At 39.9% G+C, this 12,011-nt stretch overlaps 1 protein-coding gene across 6 annotated transcripts in view; it reads left to right on the top strand.

Moving 5' to 3' along the window:
- TPD52 (tumor protein D52) overlaps positions 1-12,011 on the top strand; it is a 99,757-nt gene that overhangs the window by 69,990 nt on the left and 17,756 nt on the right. For all 6 annotated transcript variants that reach the window (XM_058275672.1, XM_058275671.1, XM_004479099.4 and 3 more), the window contains exons 2-3: positions 4,299-4,414; positions 9,711-9,859. In XM_058275672.1, the coding sequence (XP_058131655.1) occupies positions 4,299-4,414; positions 9,711-9,859 (265 nt within the window). The remainder of the gene's footprint in view (positions 1-4,298; positions 4,415-9,710; positions 9,860-12,011) is intronic.

Genomic DNA, 12,011 nt, shown 5'->3' with positions numbered 1-12,011 from the left:
TCTTTTCTCCCCCAGAGCTAGACTTTCCCTGGGGTCTGTTTTCTTTTGATTTTTAAAAGGCTTTGAATACAACTTATCTTTCCTCCTGAGCACTGTCTCTTCAAATCTTTCTTTCTTTTTTTTTTTGGCTCCATTACTAAATTTATGCCATTTAAAAATGCCCAGGTCTTTTAGAAGAAAAAAAAAATTGCTGCATTAACTTAAACCTCTTTGGACCTCAGTTTCTTCATCTGAAAAGTAAGAATAACAGTTCTTTTTTACATGGTGGTGGTGGAAAGATGGAGAATGAATATGAAGCTCCTTGTCCAGAAATGGACAGTTAGTTCAGCAAATGGTACTCTGGAGGTGATGCTTATAGCTGCAGTGATTTTTATGGTTAAGCTTCTTGAATGGATCAATCACCTATTTTTGCCATCTCTATTTCTTTAATACACTTTCTGATCAGTTGAAAACATAAAAGTGCTTTCTTCCAAAGGTTGAAGCCTGCCATTTTGTTCTCCATTTTGTGCTGTTGGGTTTCAAATTAACATGTACTTACTCCATAACTGTTCTTTGCCCACTTCTAATTTATCCCTCATCCACTTGCTAGTGAGATTGTCCTAGAACAGTCACTGTTCTTAGTAAACTTCCATGTTTCCACATCATCTACAGAACAAAAGTCAAAATCTTCAGCTGAATTTTAATAACCTCCACAATAAATACTATACTCTTACTGAACATAGAGGATATGGAATAATATCTAGAAAAAGGTGTAAGACAGAATTTGGGTTTCCAGGTTTGGGGAACTATGTAATTGAAAGTGGTGACGAGACTATTTTTGATCTAGTCTTGCAGATGCAATGGCATCAGCTTTCAAATCAAACTGTCTGGGTTCAAAATCCTAACCCTACCACATTCTGGTGTGTCACCTTGGACAAGATAACCTCTGCAGGCTGCAGTTTCCTCGTCTGCAAATGGTGGTAGTGATACCTACCTCACAGAAATATTGCACATACATGATATTTGGGACACATTTCATGTTTGGATATAAATAGATGGCATCAGGGGTGATTAATAATTTTCCTAAGACATGACTGTCATAACAGTGATTCTGCTACCTGCCATGCTAGTGTTCCCTTGGGTCCTTTATGTCCTATTATTTTTCTCAGCTTGATGATCCATCTAAAACCTCACTTTATATTTTGATGTTGATAATTTGCTGCCACCTACAGGCTAATGCAGAAAAGGCAGACCGTATAATTACAACTGTTAGATTCTGAATATAAAATCTCAAGGTCATCGTTGAGGTGCTGAAGACAACTGCAGCAGCTCCCGTGCCCCTTTCTGAGACATTAATTTTTCTCAGTAGCTTAACTGAATACTTGAATATTATCAATATCTTTCCAGGTTGTTTTGGAATTGGACAGTTCACATAAAATATTATTAGCAATCAGATGTTGCCCCTTTTCCTTGCTTAAAGATATTTGAAACATAGTGTTTACTAAAAAGCATGAAATAGTTTTTATTTAAGGCATGGTTTAGCACCTTTCCGGGGTTTTTTAAATTTTAATTTTTTGGCCCAGTTCTAGTTGGAGAACTTAAAAGAACTGAGCAAAACTTGAAAAATAAAGTAATTTTTATAAGTGGCTTTTTTATGGTTCTTACTGTATTGCCTTATATGATACTTGCATGCATGTTTCCTTCTCAATCTCATGTTCCCCCTGTCACATAATCTGGCACGGGGGATAAATTTGCAAGCACACACAGATCCTGGTGAATGGTTTCTGATCATGCACTGGATAGAGCCTTGCTCACAGTTTGACTTGGCTCTGGATTGGGGGAGGGTGCCAATGCCAGAGAGCAGAAGGGTCTGATCCAGGCCTGGGTGTGAAACTGAGGGGTTGAACTTTGTCTTGAAAACAAGAGGGCACCACAGAAGGATTTTTAAATTGGGCAGCTGCATGATCAGATTTCCATTACAGAAATTATACTTGGGCAGCCCATTTGAAGCAGTGTTAGCGGGGATTCAAAGCAATAATTCTTTGAGCTTTTTCCTTCATTGACTGTACTCGCCAAGTATTGTCTGTGCATTAGAGGACTTAATCATATTCTTTTAGCCACTCCAGTTTGTGGTCTGTAAATTGTTTTCTTTGTATTAATTTGTATTAAAAATTAGGTGTTCCATAAACACCTTCCACGTAGGCACTGTTTTGGTATAGCCATGCTGGTGATTATTGTTATTATTAACTGTTAACAAACATTAAGCAATTAATATCCAACAGACCCCGTTCCAAGTGCTTTTGTGTTAGTACATAACATATATACCCATTATCTCATTGATTCATGTACCTCTTTTTTGTTTGCCTTGCTGCTGGCTGGCTGCCCGTGGAATGGCACAGCTATTCTGCTTCCTTTTTCCTCTCTGCCGACCTGCTGAGCCCTTCATCTGCTGCCTGGCAACTTGCTTTGGGAGGGACGCCGCATTGCTCTTCTGACTGAACTGGCACATCTCAAAAAAGGGTGGGGGTGGGTGGAGGACAGCTGAAATGGTGGTGACATTCACTGGCAGCAAGAGAAGAGGAGGAGGCAGCGGAGAAAGAGGAGGAGGAGGAAACCTTCTCCTGCCCCTTAGGGGCAAAACCATGTTTCCTAGTAGACTGAAAGCCCAGACATGTGGCGTGGGGAGGGCCGGGCAGAACTGTGACTCCAGAGAGGGGAGTGATGGCAGTGAGTGCTCGCCTCTGGTGCAGAATTTATCGGGACACCAAAACTGCCCCCCCCTCCCCAGTAAACAAGATAAATAATATGTTCATGCAGTATTTTTTACAAAATTCTACATTAATGCTTCCCAAATCCACAATGAACAAAATATCACATCTTCAAATAGAGACAAGACGGGGAACAGTGCTGTGATGAGCCATTTCAGAACCCGGAGTAGAAGGAAAAATCAACAATACTGATTCTATCTTTTAAAAATATTGGTATTTTTATTCTTCTTGGATTTTTTTGAATTAACTTTGATATTTGAAAAAGACTGAATTAAAGTATTATTTATATTGAGTGTTTGGTGCCTCCTTAAATTTCACACCCGTGATTGGTCTCACTGTCCTTTCACCCTAGCCCCATGGATGGTCCAGGGAGGAAGGGAGCAGAGAGGTGCTAAGGGCAGCTACCTCCCTGGACTTTCTCCAGAAATTTTGAGCTCTTCCTGATGGGTCTTTACTCACTGGCTCTAATCCAAGGGAATGGGTACAGCTGGGGATTCTTTTTTTTTCTTTCTCTCCCCTTCCCCGCCCCCCCCCCAGTCTGTTCTCTGTGTCCATTCTCTGTGTTCTTCTGTGTCCACTTGTATTCTTGGCAGCAGCACCAGGAATCTGTGTCTCTTTTTGTTGCGTCATCTTGCTGCATCAGCTCTCCGTGTGGGCGGCGCCACTCCTGGGCAGGCTGCACTTTTTTCGCACTGGGCGGCTCTCCTTATGGGGCACACTCCTTGCATGTGGGGCTCTCCTACACAGGGGGCACCCCTACGTGGCACGGCACTCCTTGCACACATCAGCACTGCACGTGGGCCGCCTCATCACATGGGTCAGGAGGCCCTGGGTTTGAACCTTGGACCTCCCTTGTGGTAGGCAGACACGCTATCCATTGAGCCAAATCCGCTTCCCTGGGGATTCTTAAATAGGTGCAAAGATTCTGTGGGTGTCGCTTATTTCTCTGAATACTTACATTAGAGTTTTTTTTAAGGGTATCTGGATAAAACCTCTTTTTTTTTTTTTTTTTTAAACTACAAGATGTTTCCTATCTCTAATAACTAATGGGGAAAAAATGGAAAAAAATTTCTTTTATGCACCTGTATTTAGTTTGTTCAGCCATTTGTCCTTCTCTGAGGTGGTTAAATGTTGGATTTGATTGTCAGAAGAAGCTAAAGACATTTACTGACTTCCTCCCCTTGGTTATTGTGAAGTGGCTAAAATTTTTCTTCTAATTTATGCTGACTTACTAGCTCAGCATTTCAAAGCCTTGGCAAAAATCCCTCCAACTCTTCTGCTTTGCAATTAACTACATTGTCAAGAAGAAAATGAACAGAAGCGGAGAGAATGCTCTGTTTTCTAAATTCATGTTTGGTGGTTTTTAGGGATTAGTGTGGCTTCTCTTTTGACCTTTTCTGGAAAAGCAGACCATTTCAAGGGCCAGAAAAGTCATGTGTGGCCCTAACCGCGTCGGCTTTATTGTGGCTGGGGCAGTGGAGGAGGCCAAAGGAAAATTGTAATTTAACTTGCAGAACAAACAGACTTTGTTTCTCCCCAATCCCTAACTAGGTCTGCTGAGAACAGACCCAGTACCGGAGGAAGGAGAAGATGTTGCTGCCGCTATCAGTGCCACGGAGGCCTTGTCGGAGGAGGAGCAAGAAGAGCTAAGAAGAGAACTTGCAAAGGTAGAGAACCATTTTTGTGTGTGTATGTGTGCGTGTAAAAATGCATATAACAAAAAATTTATGTTTCATCATTTTAAAGTGAACGATTCAGTGTCATTGTAGTACATTCATAGTGATGTGGGACCACCGCCTCGTTCTAGTACCAGAATCTTTTCATCACCCTTAAAAGGAGACCCTGGCAACCACCAATCTGTTTTCTGTCTCAGGATTTACCTATTTTGGATATTTCACAGAAAGGGAATCATACAATATGCAGTCTTTGTGTTCTTTTTCACTGAACATAATGTTTACATGAAAAACCATTTGGGTTGTTTTTGTTTGTTTGTTTTTTGTTTTGTTTTGTTTTTCAGGTACCAGGGCTGGGAATTGAACCTTGTATATGGGAAGCCAGTGCTCACCCACTGAGCCACGTTGGTTTATTCATTTGTTTTGCCTATTGTGTGCTTTTGTTTTTTCGGGAGGCACTAGGAACCAAACCTGGGACCTCCCATGAGAGGTGGGCACTCAACTGCTTGAGCCACATCTGCTCCTCCATTTGTTTTTGAACTTCAGGTTTCACACTTAAAATGTACTTTCATTTATGTTTTTACAGCAGATGGTAATATCTTATAGTCAGTTCCAGGAGAGAGAAAGCACTGTGTGTTACCTGTCGTAGAGGCTTGAGTAGAGAAGAGGAGAAAGAAGAATGTGTTGTGAGTCTGTTTTTATATGAGGAGAAGTATATGTAGCTAAGGTGGGTCTGAAAAGCAGGGTGTAAAGTAGGAAATGAATTAAAGGAGTACTGATGACTGTCCTCAAACAGACCTCACCGACATCATCTATGCTGCACTCTTCGGCTGTATCAGTGACTTTCGATCTATCCGTGGTTGTGTTGTGGGGACAGGTGCTGTTGAACCTTTGTTATGTGAGATTTTGTGAACAAGGCAGGGAGAAGATGGTTAAGGCAGATTGGTGACTGGCCCTATGAGAAGAGCTAAGGATTAAAAATTCTGCATTTTTAATGCACAACTAATGTTAATATTTTAAAAAGAAAAACACAAAAATGATTTTTCATAAGCTGTATAGAAAATTAAAGTCGACTACAGTCCTACACTTGAAGGTTTTAGATTATCTGCTTCCACACTTTCTTCCTATGTATGTATTGCTTAAACATATATCCGTTTAGTTGTTGTTGTTGTTTTGAGGTCCCTGGGCTGGGAATTGAACCCGGGACCTAGTATGTGGGAAGCCAGTGCTCAACCCCTGAGCCACACGGTCTCCCCTGTGTTGGTTTTTTTGATTGTTTGCTTGTTGTCTTTTTTTTCTAAGATTTATTTATTTATTTATTTCTCCCCCCTCCCTCCATTGTCTGCTCTCTGTGTCCCTTCACTGTGTGTTCTTCTGTGTCTGCTTGTATTCTCATCAGGTGGCTCCAGGAACTGATCCTGGGAACTTAGGGAGTGGAAGAGAGGTGATCGTTCTCTTGCGCCACATCAGCTCCCTGGTCTGCTGTCTCTTATTATCTCTCCTTGGTGTCTCTTTTTGTTGTGTCATCTTGCCACATAACCTCTCCACATGGGCCAGCGCTCCTACACATGTCAGCACTCTACACAGGCCAGGACTCTGTGTGGTCCTCCTCGCCACACGGGCCAGTTTGCCCTCACCAGGAGGCCCCAGGCACCAAACCCTGGATTTCCTGTATGGTAGACAGGAGCTCAATTGCTTGAGCCACATCTGCTTCCCTGTTGTTTGTTTTTTTCTTTGTTTTTAGGAGGCACTGGGAACTGAACCCTGGGAGCTCCCATGAGGGAAGCAGGCACTCAACTGCTTGCCACATACATTCCCTATCTGTATTTTAAGAAGGCATTATAGCACATATCTGTAACTTTCTCCCCACTTAACAGAATTTTAAGAACATTTTTTCATGCCAGTAAATAATCTCATGCAGTTTGATATTTATTGGCTACATAGCTGTTGGTCGGACATACCATTTTCAAACATTTAGATTATTTATAATTTTTTGCTATTATAACAGTGTTTTGATAAAAATATGTTGTATTAATCAGCCAAAGAGATGCTGATGCAAAGTACCAGAAATCTGTTGGCTTTTTTAAAGGGTATTTATTTGGGGTAGAAGCTTACAGTTACAAGGCCCTAAAGAGTCCAGCTCAATGTACCATAAGAGGTACTCTCTCACCAGAAATGGTTACCACTCTCTGTGAGGGTTCAGCTTCCTTCTTACTCTTAAGACTCTTGTCCCAGCTTCTTCTAATCTCAGCTGTAGGCTGGCATAGGGCTTGTTTCTTTTCCTGGGGCTTAAGCTATTTGAGTCTTCTCCTTTCTGTCACAAGGCAGGACCGAAATGACCAGGTTCTTTTGTTGTCCCTGTCCTCTTCTGTGAGTGTCCATTTTTTAGCCTTCCAAGGGGACAGAGACTTAGTTCTGAGCTATACCATACTGACGTGGTCGAAGCAAAGCCCCAATCTTAACATAATTTAATCAAAGACATCTCAGCTGAATCTAATACAATCAAAGGGTATCTCATGCCCAGAGGAACAGACCAGTTTACAAACATAATCATTATCTTTTTTTTGGTAATTCATAAATAATACCAAACTGTTATATATGTATATGTGTACCTTTATTCACTTTGTTTATTAGTTCCTTCGTATGAATTCCTGGAAGCCGAATTATCCCAGGGTCAAAGTTTCTAAGTGGTTTTTAAGGGCACATAGGCATTTCCCTGTACACTAACATGACCACAAGGTTTCCCACAGTGTATGTCAGGGCACTCTCCCCACACCCTTGCCAGCCCTGGACGTGATTATGTCATTGTCAGTAAAAGTAATAGTCATGGCACCAAATCCCTGGTGAGCTCCTGTGCAGCAGGCACTGGGCTGAGCTCTTCACCTGCATTATTTCATTCATCACCACAGCGGCCGCCCAAGGCAAGTGCAGTTGTGATCATGATTGAATGGGTGAGAAAACGTAGGTCTCTGTCTCTAAACAGATTATATAACTTGATTTAATAATTTTTAGTGAGGGCTTAAGGCCATAAAGCTAATTAAAAACAGCACTTACACTTGTATCCAGGTATGTATGAACTCTGATACCTGTGCACTTAATCTTGGATTTGTATTGTATTCATGCTTCTTCAGAGGTTTATCTAAGTTTTATGAAAATCCTGTGAGCTACATGTAGCAGATATTCCATTCCTGTTAACTTATGATTAAGATAATATATATAGGGAGTGGATGTAGCTCAGAGGATGAGCACCTGCTTCCTGTGTCTGAGGTCCTGGGTTCAATCCCCAGTACCTCCTAAAAAAATAAAATAACAGTAATATATAGTGATAATTGAATGTAATAAAAACCACTTGCATTGCAAATTAAATGATAGTTTTCCATTTGCAAAAGTTTTTCTATGAGAACTGCTGCTTGAAATAGTTGTTGAATCTTAAATAAAATCAAGATATTCTAAAATCATTGCCACTCAATATTTTTGAGGTACATCAGAGATTCTTAATCCTGCTCCCCTTTATGCCTTTAAGGGTGTGCTATTAGATATAAGAAAAATAAACTGAATTCAGTTTATTTGTGATATGCCGGGCTAGGTGTGTTGGCAGCACAAACTCTAACCAACATGGGCAGGGGAGAACTTGGGGTGGTGCATTATTCACAAAGAGTTGCAGTGGTTTTCTTTCCACCTTTCACTGGGGAAGTGAGATGAGTACCTCAGAGGAGTTTCAGGGGATAGAGCTTTTACCCTGCAAGTCTGTTCTTTGAAGTATTTGATGATTTAGGTCTTGGGAAGGTAGAAACCTGAGAAGTGGAGTCACCTGTGTTGAAATTCTGGTTCCTACATTATTAGTTTGATGACTTTGGCAAATCATTTCATTTATTTAATTTTGAACCTGATTATTCTTTTCTTGTTGCTTTTTTCCCCTTATATGCACTTTGGGACTGTGTCTCTTAAATTAGGGCTTTCAAAACTGGCTATAATACTTGAGGTCTCGTCTTACAAGTACACGGTATGTATTTGTTCCAATTAATGCTCTAAAGAGAGCTATTTTGTCTCAAATTTTTTTTAGTATATCACATTTACTCTTCTCTTCTTTTATTGAGCACTATTTCCCATTGTGTTTTCTAAAGACTTTCTGTGAAAACGTTTTCAAAAATTTAAATATTTTATGAAAAACGTAAGGGACCATATTGTCTGTAAAATCATAACAGTGTTGTGCAGGTCTCTTTGCAGCAAGCCAAGAGAAGCATCCTTTTAAGGGTCTTGTACTGGATATAACTTCCAGGACTGCCAGTTTTTTAATCTCCTGGGCCAAAAAGTCACTCCCACATGCTGTCTGCTTCCCCCTGTGACTCTGCTTTTTCCCCTCTATTTTCCTGGCTTAGCCTTGTCCTCTGCTCTGTAAATCATTTTCTTTTCTTCACAGCTTCTGCTGGGAGTTTTGGCTTCCACAAATAAGTTTAAGCTTGCTGCAACGCTTCATAATCTCACGGTGCTCTACCTATACCTCAAGGCTTCTTTCTCCATCTTTCCAGATTCTACGCCCAGTGTTGACTCAGATTCTCAGACCAGATTCCTGAATGAGAGAGACTCGATCAGTGTACCTCTTTTCATACCAGGCACTTTACTGGTTGTTGGTCATTTGCTGGGTTGACTGTCCTTGGGTTAGGACTACCTTTCATCTCTGAGCTGAGAATGGTCAGGCAGCATCAAGAGTTCCACATAGATGTCAGCGGGAACTCTCTGTGAAGGAGGCAGTTTGATTTATTTACAGCTGTGGTTTTGCCACGCATTGGGACTGAATCTATGGAAATCTATGAAAATATGGAGAAAGGTTAGGTTTTGGTTTGGCTTGGTTGTTGTAGGTATTTTACTAGGGGAGGGGATTAATTTGATTTAGTACACAAATGTGAGTTTTGTGGGAATTTTAGTAGAAATGCTCAGCTGGAAATGTGGGCCAGTTCTCAAGAGAGAGAATGTTAGTGTAATTTGAGTGTGACACTCAAATGTAGCCCTAAGATTACATGAGATAGCTGAATAAGAGAGTATAGGGAGAGGGGAGAAGGCTGAGGACAACTCAGTATAGAAATATATAGAAGTATCAAAAAGAAAAAAGAAGCTCTATAGGGAGATAAGCAGAGAACCAGTTTACTTAACAATGTTATATGGTTTTCAGGAGATAAGTGAATAAAAATTTTTTAAAAGTACACTATAATTTTGAATATAGTTTTGTAATAATAATCTTAACTTACTAAATGACTCTTACTGAATTCCTATCTCAATTCCTTTCCTATAGGTAGAAGAGGAAATCCAGACTCTGTCTCAAGTGTTAGCAGCAAAAGAGAAACATCTAGCAGAAATTAAGCGAAAACTTGGAATCAACTCACTACAGGAACTAAAGCAGAACATTGCCAAAGGGTGGCAAGATGTGACAGCAACGTCTGCGTATGTTCACTTGACCATCCATTTTTCTAGAAAATGTTAAAGGACACTTGTACTCCCACTGGCTGAGGAGGGGAATGGAAAGGGAACAAGGATGCCTCGGCAGTTTTTCCCTTTAGATTACACAGGGTATATTCTTCCTAATTCTCAAGTATGCCTGACTCTTTTTAACTCTAGCTTTCCAGACCTTTCTAGGGAGTAGAAAAAAAACCAGCCTCATGTGAGTTGAAGAAATAAAATTTAAGTCCGTAAAATGTTATATATTGACTTTCTAAATATGTGCATTGTGTCATTTAGTCCTCAGAAAAACCCAGTAGGGAGGTGGTGAGGTAGCCCTAGATGGGGAAATGTTCAGATAAGCTTTGAGGTCACAAGCCTCTCAGAATGTGGCGTCAGGAATTGAACTTGGGTCTGGCTGACCACAGATCCACTCTTTTCATCCTGCTCTATATGTATTACAAAATTCTCAGGTAACGGTTCCTGATATGTACTGGTGGCAGAGGCCATCCCCTTAGCCTTTTTGTCTTTTTTATTCCAAAAATTGTGATGTGGTATAATTACCAGCAGTTGTATTGCAAGGCACAAGGAGAAGCCAGCAGATTCCTGTGGTATTTGTCTTCTGTGTTCAGTCCCATCTGCTGAACTAGTGAGCTTATTGGGTAGTATTTTTTCTCTCATCTAACCATCAGCAGTGAGGCAGGTGCATTTCTGAAATGACAGTACTGGGGTGCTGATTCCTTTTCTCCCCATATAAGTTGGCAGCAGGAAATTATTCTTTGACTGTATCACCATGAACCATGCTCATTCTTACTGTTTGGTTCCAAAAGGGTAAATAAAAATGCCTGACCATGCTTTTCCATAATGTGGGGATCTTAACTTCTTTAGCAGGTACCATATTCTTGTTTTTTTTCCCCCTTGTTTCTAATCCCTGTGTAGATGAGAAGAAGGAGGTGATAAATCATACCATTGAATTAGAGCAAATATCACACTAGAGTCATTTCAAGTCTTGTATTACTATGCTGAGAGTCTAGCAAGCCCTTATTTGTTATATCTACAGACTTGCAAAATTAAAAAAAATTTCTTTATGTACATAAAATGCATTTGGATGATAAAATACATCTATTTCTTGTTTCTGCCACCCCTTTAAATTTTTATTATAGTAACAAATATATAGCATAGTTTCCCATTTTAACTACATTAAGTGTACAGTTCAGAAGTATTAATTACATTGACAGGATTGTGCTACCATCACCAACATTCACTACCCGCACTTTTTTTTATCACCTCAAACAGAAACTACATACCCATTAAGCTGTAACTCCCTCTTCCTGCCCCCTGATAACCTATAAACTACTGTCTCTATGAAGTTTGCTTCTTCTAAGCATTTCATATAAGTGAGATCATACAATATTAGTCCTTTTGTCAGGCTTATTTCACTTGACATGATGTTGTCAAGGTTCATCCGTGTTGTTCCTTGCATCAGAACTTCATTCCTTTTTACAGTGAAATAATATCCCATTGAATATATATACCACATTTTGTTTATCCATTCACTCGTTGAGGGACACTTGAGCGATAAGTTGTTTCCACCTTCTAGCTATTGTGAATAATGCTGCTGTAAACAGTGTTGTAGAAATATCTGTTCAAGCCTCTGCTTGAATTCTTAGGAGTGTATACCAAGAAGTGGGATTGCAAGGTCATATTGTAGCCTATATATTCTGAGGAATCACCAAACTGATTTCCACAGTGGCTGCATCATTCCTACAGTGATACCAGCTATGTTTAAATATTCTCATTTCTCCTCTCCTTGTCAACACTATTTTCCTAGTGAATGTGAAGTGGTATTCATTGTGGTTTTGATTTGCATTTCCCTGAGGAACAAAGATATTGCACATCATTTTATGTACTTACTGGCCATTTGCATATATTTTTGGGAGAAATATATTCAAGTCCTTTGCTCATTTTATAATTGTGTTGTTAGTCTTTTTGTTGTTAAGTTGTAGCAGTTCTTTATATATTTTGGATATTAAGCCCTTATTGGATATGTGGTTTCCAAATATTTTCTCCCATTCTGTAGGTTGTTTTTTTACTTTCACGATGAAGTCCTTTGCACAAAAGTGTTTATTTTGATGAAGTCCAATTTATCTGTTTTTTC

Source organism: Dasypus novemcinctus, chromosome 14 (genome assembly GCF_030445035.2).
Source record: "Dasypus novemcinctus isolate mDasNov1 chromosome 14, mDasNov1.1.hap2, whole genome shotgun sequence".
Lineage (NCBI taxonomy): Eukaryota > Metazoa > Chordata > Mammalia > Cingulata > Dasypodidae > Dasypus > Dasypus novemcinctus.
This window is presented reverse-complemented; position numbering and strand designations above follow the sequence as displayed.